This window comes from Anguilla rostrata, chromosome 4, assembly GCF_018555375.3.
Source record: "Anguilla rostrata isolate EN2019 chromosome 4, ASM1855537v3, whole genome shotgun sequence".
In the NCBI taxonomy this organism is placed as follows: domain Eukaryota; kingdom Metazoa; phylum Chordata; class Actinopteri; order Anguilliformes; family Anguillidae; genus Anguilla; species Anguilla rostrata.
The window spans coordinates 23,138,112-23,149,536 of NC_057936.1; the positions used below are offsets into that span (position 1 = coordinate 23,138,112).

The 11,425-nt window shown below is 43.7% G+C and overlaps 1 protein-coding gene across 5 annotated transcripts; it reads left to right on the plus strand.

The window, feature by feature from the left end:
* The first annotated feature begins 95 nt into the window (after nt 1-95).
* On the plus strand, nt 96-8,289 carry si:ch73-40i7.5 (amyloid-beta A4 precursor protein-binding family A member 3). Of its 5 annotated transcripts, none has more exons than XM_064331500.1 (12): nt 349-596; nt 1,248-1,345; nt 1,421-2,703; nt 2,853-2,883; nt 3,344-3,489; nt 3,889-3,975; nt 4,419-4,601; nt 5,650-5,829; nt 6,089-6,301; nt 6,462-6,581; nt 6,814-6,954; nt 7,402-8,289. In XM_064331500.1, exons 3-12 carry the CDS (start codon nt 1,540-1,542, stop codon nt 7,471-7,473), a joined length of 2,337 nt encoding a protein of 778 aa, XP_064187570.1. In that variant the 5' UTR covers nt 349-596; nt 1,248-1,345; nt 1,421-1,539; the 3' UTR covers nt 7,474-8,289. The 5 variants fall into 5 exon arrangements, with proteins under 5 accessions (XP_064187568.1, XP_064187567.1, XP_064187570.1 ...); XM_064331499.1 differs by lacking the exon at nt 349-596 and adding an exon at nt 718-914; XM_064331498.1 differs by lacking the exons at nt 349-596; nt 1,248-1,345 and adding an exon at nt 96-245.
* The last annotated feature ends 3,136 nt before the right edge of the window (nt 8,290-11,425 follow it).

Sequence of the window (11,425 nt, forward strand, 5' to 3'; positions counted from 1 at the left end):
CCTATTTGTTTCTAATAGTAATACAATGATATAATGTATTGTTGACAATCGCACACGTATATAAATTGGTTCGATGTCTACAGAAGGACTTGTATTGTCCTTCTGTAGCTTAAAGGGTCACAAAAATTGAGTGAGCCGCTGGCCAGCGGGGCTGGAAAGTTAGATGTTTGATGATTTGGGGATAGATTGAACTCGACTAGTCTACTGAACGCATGCGCGATTGTTGTCACTCCTCTTTGTCACTAGTAAGTACACCAACTACGAAGTAAATTGCAACAATTGTAGGTAGATTGATGACGGGTATGTGATTTGCTTGCTTGTCGCTTTAATAAACTATAAGTTCGGGGCCGTGGTGTCCTGTTGTGCGAGACTTATTACCCTGCACAGTACACGAATGATCATCAGACTTGAGTCTGTTCGGCAGCGGCTGTTGGTGTTGTGTTAGCCATAGCTATCGTTAAATAGCTAGTTACTAGTTAATTAATGTGAGCTTTTTGTCGTGTGTGTCAACTTTTAGTCCGTGGAGTTTGGTTCAGAGAACGTTTAACGACAGAAGACTTCTGGGTTGCGTAGAAATGTAATCAATTAACCAAAGGGTATGTGTACACATTCCTGCACTTGCTATTGGATATCACTGGTAACTCAGCCAGCTGATTGTGAATAACCGCGGTCACTTTTAACTTACTCGCAATGTTCAATAATAATCACGCATAAAATGTTTTACTTTATAAGGCCAGTCGTTTCTAGCAGGAATGTTTTATGAACATGGCTATAATTTGCTAAGCAACAAGCTAGGAAATGATAGTGTGGCTTTGCTGAATTGGTGATCAGTCGAATCGCGTAACTTCACGCACCACGTTGGAACATATTTCGTAGAAAGGAATGCGTGACAGCTGACCTTGTCTACAGAAAACGTATTTTCAGTGTATTGAAATGTTCCTGCTCTGTTGTGGGGATGCGTTTCTGTATTACCCTGTCATTGTTTAATGTCTGGATATGATTTGTTATTTATTCCGTTATAGTTATTCATAAATATCAATGTTATCTGTTGTGTTTAGTGAAACGTATCGTGTCAGACTAATTACTTGGGATTTATGTACTAGATGGGATTTTTGTATGCATGCAGTCTGAACCTGATTCCGGAACGTATTTTACGTAATGGGAGGTTATTTTTCAATGCTGGCGAACGCACTTTGAACCAGAAACGAGCTGATAAAAGGTTCTCTCTCACTGTTCGACGAACATAGATAACCCTACACTATGGAACGTATACAACCGTTTTTGCGCGTGTTGATGACATAAGGGCAGTGGAGCCTCGGATATCAGTTCCGGTATCTGCTTATAGGTAATGGAATGTTAGCCCTCATTGACGACTCAGCTCAGTACAGATTACTCATTTCATCGTGATTTCCTTTGCCAGGAGTGAAAGGTGAATGCTATACTTGCTGCATGGCTACAGTTCTGACAGAGGGACACTTCGGGACAGAGGGACTGTAGCATCACACACAGTTCCAGGCTCCTGTTTTTCCATTGTCCAACATGGAGGAACAGGAAGAAGCTGCTTGCAAAGTTGGTGAGGCATCTAGTCAGGGGGAAAGCGACCAGCCCACTGTTCAGAATACAATGCCGATCAGGCCTGTCTCTCCAGAAACAGAACAGCCTGATGAAGTGCCTTTCCTGACTCAAGATGTCATGTCTGAGACTGAGAATGTAGACTGTAAGGGGTCTGAGGAAACTCCTGAAAACATCCCAGACCACGAACAGGCAAGTTCCCCTCTCCCAGATATTATGGGGCCCGAAGCCACCTCTGCAGAAGATGAAATTCTTCACAAGAACCCCAAGGAAGAACCTATAAACTCTGACCTCGAGGACTTGGATTCCTTCAATCTGATAGAGCCCCCTCCCCTGGACTGGAGGTCAGACTCCTCCAGTGATGGTGCCTCAGTGGGAGGGATAGACGATAACAGCTTCCTGCAGCCAGACATGATGGACACTCCAGAAGACAGGCTGAGTGAACCAAGCCTAACTTTAGACCCCGGCACCACAGAGCCCAGGACAGACCTTGATGTCCACCAGGGCACTGAGGATGAAGCCGGGAACTACACTGAGGAGCAAGAAGGTGTTGAGAAGGAAGAGGAGGTGGAGGAGGTGGAGAAGGGAGAGGAGGAGGAGGAGGAAGAGCAGGAAAGCAGGCCGGGTGACGTAGACCACTCTCAGATTCAGGCACTACTGGCTCAGCTTCAGCATTTCAAAGGGATGCCCCTCTCTGAACCCCCTGCCCACAACCTGTCCCACTCCTTCTCTGGCCCTCCATTAGAGAGAGGTTCTCCTCCCCCTCTTGGGACTGAAACCAGCGTGCTGCAGCCAGCAACAGAGGAGCACAAGGGCCCCGGCCTCCTCTTCTCTGAGAGCAATCAGAGGGATCTGCTGGGGCTGCTGGAAGGCGAGAAGGTGGAGATGCCACCACTGACGGCCTCCCCAGCCAGGTACGTCCAGCAGAGTGCGGGAGTGGATGCAGTGGTCTCGGTTTCCTACAGCCAAGAAGATGGGGAAAGATTTTGGGATCACTTTGCCAATGGGCAGGCTGGTGACAGAGAGGACCCTGACTCCCCTGATGATGAGCTCATGGAACCGATTTGGCTGAAGACGGAAGGGGGGTGCCCTTCGGAGGAAGAGGCTGCAGCTGCGGAAATCGGAGATGCGGTCAGTATATGGAAGTTTGTCGCTAATTCCTCACAAATGGAGCTGCGCGTCCTGACTGAATTTCACAACTGCGCACTATGCTACATATATTTACAAAGTGTTTTTCTGCCAGTTCTTCTTTGACCTCTCAACACGTTGTTTGGTTACAGGAGACTGAGACTCAACCAACATATAAAGATGGTGAGTGAATTCCTTCAAGGAAGTGAAATAATTTTTTATCAATTGAATTATAATTATTGTTATTTATAACTCCACATATATTTGCTTCCGAAATGTTTGGTGGATTACTGATATGGATTTTAGTCCATAAACAATTTTAGTTCTGTATATGATAAAAGCATGTAAGTCACTTAAAAACTGGTTAAGCAAAAAAAAAAGTAATGTATTTCTGATTTTTTAACTTTACTATTCTTCACTTTTGGAAGACTTATATGACATCCAAAGTGACACTCAAAGGGATTACATTTCAACAATACAGTGTTCTGTTTGTTCACACAATCAGCATATTCTGGAATTGAAGCATTTTTATTTTCTTGACTGAATTCATTTTGGTTTGAAATACTGGCAGTTAGACTATGTCAGTGTGCAGATATCTGCCATGAGGTTGAAGAGCTGATGTTTGGTTTGTGGTCCCTGATAGTGCCTGGTCCCTGTGACCCAGAAGACCTCCTGGATGGAGTGATCTTTGGGGCCAAATACTTGGGTTCCACTCAGCTTACGTCGGAGAAGAACCCTTCCACCAACGTCCGCATGGCCCAAGCTCAGGAAGCTGTGGACAGGATCAAGGTGATCGAGTCTTTCAAATCGGGGCGGCAGTGTAGCATAATGATTAGGGTCCTGGGCTTGCAGTTCCAAGGACTTAGATTCAGCTTCCACGTAGGCTACTGCCTACTGCCTTTCAGCAAGGTACTTAATCTGGATTTCTTCAGCAAATATCCAGCTGTATAAATGGGTTACGTGTATAGAATCTAAGCTGTGGAAGTCATTCTGGATAAGAGCGTCTGCTAAATGCTCAAAGTCTGAACTGTAAATGTACCGACAGTTCAACCAAGTGAAACTAGACAGTCTGTCAGACATACATTTTCAGTGTAGGTTCTTCCTGATAACCAAAGAGACAGTGATGAAGTAATTACTTTCTAGATGTTTAAAAACACGTGTTTAAATGATCTGTGCTTTGTTCTTCAGGCCCCAGAAGGGGAGTCCCAGCCCATGACAGAGGTTGACCTGTTCATCTCTACTCAGCGCATCAAAGTGCTGAGCGCAGACACACAGGTGTGTAATGGTTTCAGTGTGAATAACGGGCTCGGCATTTGTGTCCTTAACATGCAAAGGCCTGTGTGGTCCAGCACATGGCAGGATGTAGCGGAAATGGTCAATGATCAATTGTTCACCAGTATGCAGTGAACAGCATTTCTTAAACTGCAGTTCTTTCAGCTCGTGTAACAGGCCCTTGCCGCTTTTCAGTCACCATCATCGAAGTGGGTCAGCTTATGGCATCTGAGTTGGTTAATCTCTATTCATAGAAAGGCTAGAATTGATATTGTCACGCTTCAGGCAGTGAAGGAGCTGACACTCCAGAATTAGTCATTTCCCCATTGTAGAGAAGGCGAACTAATTGCAAAACACATTTTAATGAATGTTAATAATAGTAATTACATTAATATATTGTCATATAATAACAGTTTATTGATATGCCCCCCCCCCCCAATGTTTAGGAAGCAATGATGGACCACCCTCTGCAGATGATCTCCTATATTGCGGACATTGGCACCATCGTTGTCCTGATGGCACGCAGGAAGCCCATTGGCCGGAAGGGGGCGGAGGCAGCTCCGGGGTCCAATCCCCCAGCCACTCAGAAGAAGTATTGCATGATCTGCCATGTGTTCTCCTCAGAGGATGTGAGTCAGGCCGCTGGAATGGATTCGTTAACCTGTGGGAGTCTGGGAGACTTTTTAATTTCTGAAATGTTCTTATCGATGTCCAGTCATTATAGCTAACAAGCTAACATGTTTAGTTTGGTCTGATTGAAAAGTTTGCACTTGGCAGTCTAGAGGATTGCATTTCTGAAATGTATTAGAAAATGTCCTTGTTCTACACTGCCTGGCCAAAAAAAAAGTCACCGTTTGGATTTTTTTGGATAGTGCCCACTGTACAAGCCTCTGGAGGCAGTGTTATGATCTGGGGTTGCTTCAATTGGTCAGGTCTAGGCTCAGCAACGTTATTCGGCAGTAAAATGAAGTCAGCTTAGTACCTAAATGTACTGAATCACCAGGTCATATTTTCTTCCCTGACGGCACGGGCATATTCCAGGACGACAATGCCAAGATTCATTGGCTCAAATTGTGAAAGAGTGGTTCTGGGAGCATGAGGAATCATTTTCACACATGAATTGGCCACCACAGAGTCCTGACCTTAACCCCATTGAAAGTCTTTGGGATGTGCTGGAGAAGACTTTACGGAGTGGTTCGACTCTCCCATCGTCAATACAAGATAATGCAATTCTGGATGGAAATAAATGTTGTGACGTTGCATAAGGTTGTCGAAACAATGCCACGACGAATGCGCGCCGTGATCAAAGCTAAAGACGGTCCAACAAAATATTACAGTATGCAACTTTTTTTTGGCCAGGCAGTGTAGTTGTCCATGTAAGCTCCAGAGTTATTTCCTCATCCTGTTGATGTTCATGGCTGAAATTCACATCTGTAGTCACTCAGATGGTAAACAGCAGATGGAGGAAACTGCTATGGAAACGACACATGTCTGCAACCAGGCTGTCAATGTCAGATGTGCATTTATGACATTGATTATGTAAGGTGAAAGTTGCTGAATGTTTGACCTCAACAGATTTGAGTTTGTTTCAGGATTCTGCCTTCTCTGGAATGCTGGCTGCCTCAGACATCTGCTAGCATTGCACTGCTTTCATGAACGTTTTGGATTCCACCACAGGCGCAGGTTATAGCTCAGGCAATTGGGCAAGCGTTTGGAGTGGCCTATCGGCAGTTCCTGCAAGTCAACGGGATCAAGGCCACTGAACTGCGGCCCGGCGAGTACAGCGACTACCTGGGAACCCAGGAGCTGTACAATGGAGACCTTGTGCACTTCTCCCGCTCTGAGAATATCAGAGAGGTCTGTCGCTGAACTGAGAATTCCGATTCGCCCACACTGGTATTCCTGTCGATGTTGCCTCTTTCACAGTCCTTGATTTAAGTTGATGTAATCCAATACTTCAAAGGCGTTTTTGCTAAGCCTGAATGAACCATTACAGAGAATATGCCCATTCATGTGCAGTACTTTACGTGTGAACGCCTTGCCTCTTTTAATCTGCTTTTAGTAAAATCCATCAGGGAAGGAAGTGGATTTGAAGGTTTTCCTTCCGTCTGAGCAGGTGTGCATCACCAAGGCCGCGGGGGAGATCCTGGGCCTGGCCGTGGTGGAGTCGGGCTGGGGCTCCATCCTGCCCACCGTGGTGGTGGCTAACCTGCTCCATGGAGGCCCTGCCGAGCGCAGCGGGGAGCTCAGCATCGGGGACCGTGTCATGTCCGTCAACGGCGTCAGCCTGGTGGGCCTACCTATCGCCACCTGCCAGGGCATTATACGGGTGAGAGGGCGGGACAGGGAGGTGGGGCTGTGGATTAGAGAGTAAGAAGGCTACTGAGACTAGGGCAATTGCAGACCACATAAACACCACCTTGTTGCCTTGTATGATGTATAATTCAGATTTGTCCTAACACTTGGTTCTCTGCTTGTTCTCTTGGCAGGATCTGAAAAATCAATCTGAAGTGAAGCTCAGAATTGTCCACTGTCCTCCTGTTACCATGGCAATAATCAAACGACCAGACCCCAAATATCAGCTGGGTTTCAGTGTGGAGGATGGCATTGTGAGTGTCAACATTTTGTCCATCTTGCCCATCGAGTGCAGTCAGTCAATCATTGCCAGGCATAATATTCTTGGGTGTATTCAATACATTGTGTTTGTGGTTCTTCAAGAATTAAGGTGATTTCAGATGTGTTTTTCTCCGACATTCATCAATAATAGTTAGTACATCCTATTTTCTTCAGTGAATGCTCCCGAGTTTTCCATACATTCTGTGTTCTGCTGTCTCTGGGCAGATATGCAGTCTGATGCGAGGGGGCATTGCCGAGAGGGGCGGAATTCGTGTGGGTCACCGCATCATCGAGATCAACGGGCAAAGCGTGGTGGCCACGCCCCAAGATAAAATCATCCACATCCTGACCCACGCAGTGGGAGAGGTGAGGCCGAATTCTGCTTCTTCACCACTGACACACAGAAGACTTGGGCAGGCTTGCAATTATGAATCACCATACTCTGCTGGTCTCTGGCAAGATTGCAGTAATATGTATTTATTATGGAAATTCAGTGAGCGATTATGAATGAATTTATCGTTCATAAATAACACTCATGTCTTTGATTCAAAGCATGATGCACAGGGAGAGGCTCTGGTATCTCAATTTGGACGCAGTTTGTTTTCTCCTGAGCTAAATGCATTATGAGCGCCTGACACCATCATTGTGCAGTACAGTGTTTTCAGTGCAAGTGCTGTTATCCTGGACACCTTGTTGTTCAAAGAAAAAAGCTGGCTTAAGTGCTAAAGTGCTTACTTATTCCTCTTTGATTGTAAACAAGTAAATTATTCAACGCTGGTTCCAATCTTCAAGTCTTTTTTATTTTTTTAACAGATCCACTTGAAGACCATGCCTGCATCTACATATCGTTTGCTGACTGGGCAGGAACAGCCGGTTTTTCTCTGAGAATGTTTGGGACAGAGGATGGATTTACCACTGCCTACAGGGGGGAAATCAGGAAGCCAGGATCGCAGTGTGAATACTCATCTCCCCAGTCATTGCATTGCTCAAGCCAGGCACTTGCATACAGAGTCACATAAACATAAAGATCACTGCAGTACATTAGTACTGAGTATTTTCTGCCATCATATTAGAAAACACCATATCTGCACTATCCGTGGTGTTGAAACTGTGGATCCTTCACATTAGATGTAATTTTAAATATGTTTTTAAATGAAAGTGTAGTAGAGCGCGTGCGCACTCGGTCTCTGTCGATCTGTACAGAGCGGTAGGAAGTTTGGCATTCACTCAAAAGGCTAGTTCTCGCTGGCTGACAGGGTACAGCACGAGTACCTGCTGCGATGTGTCTTCCATCCTCACGCCATGTTGTGCCTAAGCTTGTCTGTCCTTGGAGAGGACTCCCATTTCAGAATGCAGTGTCAGGTGCACTCATTCCCAGCTGCCCACTGGTAGACTCCCTAAAGGCGGACCGCATCGTTCAGTAACACAAACTAGCGAATAATTCCATCTGCTTAGTTTGGCCTCAGCATTAGCATTGTCGCTGTCACAGGGACTGACACAGTGCTTACTCTATGCATTCACAAGCCGTGCAGCTTGCATGCTAAACTCTGAAGCTCAAGTCTCAGTGCTTGTAAAAACACAGAGAGCGCCTTGATCTCTGGGCTTGCATAGATTTCCTGTCATAGCAATATAACAAGGTATATTTTTGATAAATCCTAAATGCAGTATTGGATGTTTATTAAAAAAGATTTATCTCAACTAGTTATATTTTTTTGTTGTTTTTACTGGGGAAAAATGGATGCAAACTCATGAATTGATTCTTATTAATTACTTGACCTTTTTTTTTTTCCTTCTTCTACACTATTATGTTAAACATGAAACCGACACGTTACAGTAAATGTTTGTTTACTGATGTCATTTGAACAATTAGCATTAAGAAGAGCTCTTTTAAAGTAGCAGTGGCAAATTTAATTTTGAGTTCATAAATTAATATTTAAGGCATGAGTGCAGTGTGCATCCCAAAATTATCTTATTCAGAGCTATTGCTATAGTGTATCTTTAGAACCCATATTTCATCAAGTATTTCTTGTTGTATATGCAGTTAAATCTCTCACAGATTGGGGTTGCTTTCAGACTTTCACTTCTGCAAAGATTCTTTACTCAGCTTTACTCTATCTGGCTGCCATACTGTGTCATATTTACAAACGCCAAAGAGCTTCGATCGCCGAAGGAATTTGGAGTGATAACATAAGAAAGCTGCTTTCATTTACCTAATATCACAATCTTGGTCGCGCTACTCTGCAAATGTGTTCCAACGGCTTCCATTGAAGAACTGCCCTAAAAAGCAGCAGGGAATTAGAATGTTTCCAGCTGTGCATGTATATGTATGTGCTGTGTCTAAAGAGAAGACCATTCTCTGCTTTTAGTGAAAAGGCTTTAGTGAGTTCCTCTAGAAGAGTTTTGAGTAAACTGCTCTAAATAGCACAGAGTGTAAATTTATGCTTTTGATAACCACAATTTTAAAGTGCCCTTCATGCTGACATTCAGCACTTGCTGCTTGCTTGTTTATTTGCATTTTCAATATATAATTTTATTGTCATAGCCTTTTAGATACAGTGAAAACAAAAAAGAAATGGCTCACCTTTGAAAATGTTCACACATCTCATCTGAGGGTGCATGCCTGCTGAAAGCCCACCTTTTGAACAGTATTAATACAGTATTTCATTTTTTATTTTCTGGTATAATTCGGTTGTGTGCAGAAATATGTCTTGACTAAACAGGGTTAACCACAGTATAATTGCTGCTGGTACAACCGACAGCCTTGTTGCACCACTCCGTCATCACAAATTTTCACTTTGCATTTTGAACAGTGCTTGATTCTACAAGTTATTATTGGTATCTTGTGGTACACTTCATTAGACAAAGTCAAATTGCTTCATTTCGTAAGTATTTAGAAAACAAAAATGTTTTGTGAAAGACAAGTGACTGTTAGCATTTATATTTAACCCTTTTGTCTCCCCATTGATTCTGGGTTCTTTCATGATCTCATAATGGAGTAGCAAAATGTACACAGCCAGCACAGACTAATCAGGACAGCAGCAGGCAATTTCTGAATGACCTCATTGCTAGAGAATGCAGGGAGAATGCACATTGTTTACCAAAAGCTTGGTTTCCTGGGCAACTGGCACAGAGGCTTAGGCAATCAACACCTGAAGTGCAGTTTGCTGTGTTCTAGAAAACCGGATCACAGGGTTGAATGTGTGTGCCTATTGTGTCTTTGTGTGTTACGATTAGATACTTCCTTTTGTAAACCGGTTGAGTTATAGTTTTCCAACATGCTTCCTGCTTCAACTAAAGAAAGTGTTCCTATTAGTTGTTTATTCATCCCCTCTACAATGAATAGACTTTGTCAGCTAAAAACCGTTCAAACCAAATTACAAACTGACCTCAACATGCTTTTCCCTGCTTAATTAACAATAAATCCTACACCACCCCCATCAGCTGATTTCTGTTGTTCTGAGCATTCTGCTGCACAACAAAATGGCTGCCTTGTGTAAAATGTGCATTGGTGCTGGTTGATAAGTCACCCCTTTTACCTTTATATACTTGTAAGATCTATGAAAGCCACTACTTGCATTAAATCTGTTGATATGTATAATTGGGAATTTTAGTATGTTTGTAGCCAATTGTATAATTTTTTATTCCTGAGTTCAGCAAGAAACTCGTAACAACACTTATCTTAGTGGCACGGCATCAAAAATGTCTATACGCTTGGCATAATGCAAAGGTTGAAAAACATTGGGAATTTCAGGTGTGCCTCACAGAACAAAATGTGGAAATACCTATTACATGATGCCTACAACTTCACACGAATGCATTAAAAACATGAATCAGCCAGTAGTAGCCTATGAATTTGGTACTTTTGTTGTTTCTCAAAGGAGAAATCGCCAAATGGGCCATTCTCCAACCCACCCCCTACCCTCATTGTTGTTCCAGCATGTCTGCAGATAAGATCTTTAAGAAGTCTTTATGAGACCTTTCCCAGATAGCAAATCCCCACAAACAGTGATACTGCCGGTTAAACACAGGCTCATTGGCTCCTGTATCTGTCCATTTTTTTGCACACAGTCCACGGCTCCTCCCTTTCCTCTCTGCTCGCACAGAACCGCAGGAATGTACTTCTTTAACTGCAGGGCTTGTGCTCAGCCAGTGGAAACATCAGGCTTATAAAAAAGCTGAGAGGAATTAGTTTCATCATGACCGCTCCTATAGAAAGGGGGCGTTTGTATTACGCAATGCAAGTGTAGCCACCTAAAATGCCTTGCTGTGAAATTTCTCTGTTTGAGGAAGCCTAAACCGACAGCAGTGCAGTATCAACACTCGTTTCCCTCAGTTATGGTGACGTGCAGATTCAACAGGTATGATTTGAGTGTGCAGACTACTTAGTTTGGAAAAACACTGAGCAAAAATCATAAAGAGAAGTGATATAGACAACCTGTCTAATTTGGCATTTGGCCTTATAAGAAGTGCACAATGTGAGGAAGAAACCGATCCAGGTGTTTTCACTTTACTGTGCAATAACAACACTTAGCGTGCACTGAGGTGCTGGAACTTTGTTGCTGTCAAGTAATTTGAGATGCATGGAAACAAAGCACGGTCCGTGCACATAACAAAAACAAATAGAAAAAATGTGTACTTTCCCTTTTGGCGAAGCCTGTGTTTTGCATTGCAGTGTCCTCCAGGTATAACCGACCTTGAGGAACAGAGTACATGACTCGGCTTGCCGGAGTCAGGGCTTGCAGGCCTCACCCTTACATGGGTTCTGTGTTAACTGCTGCTGTACCGCAATGTTCTTCTGCTCCACACTGTCTAAACTATCACACTGAATGTGGTCTAC

Bases quoted from the DNA above. Each gene is read 5' to 3' on its own strand.
- si:ch73-40i7.5 (XM_064331498.1), top strand. From the start codon at position 1,540: ATGGAGGAACAGGAAGAAGCTGCTTGCAAAGTTGGTGAGGCATCTAGT. The intron at 2,704-2,852 runs GTCAGTATATGG...GTTTGGTTACAG, and splicing joins CTGCGGAAATCGGAGATGCG to GAGACTGAGACTCAACCAAC. The intron at 3,976-4,418 runs GTGTGTAATGGT...CCCAATGTTTAG, and splicing joins TGCTGAGCGCAGACACACAG to GAAGCAATGATGGACCACCC.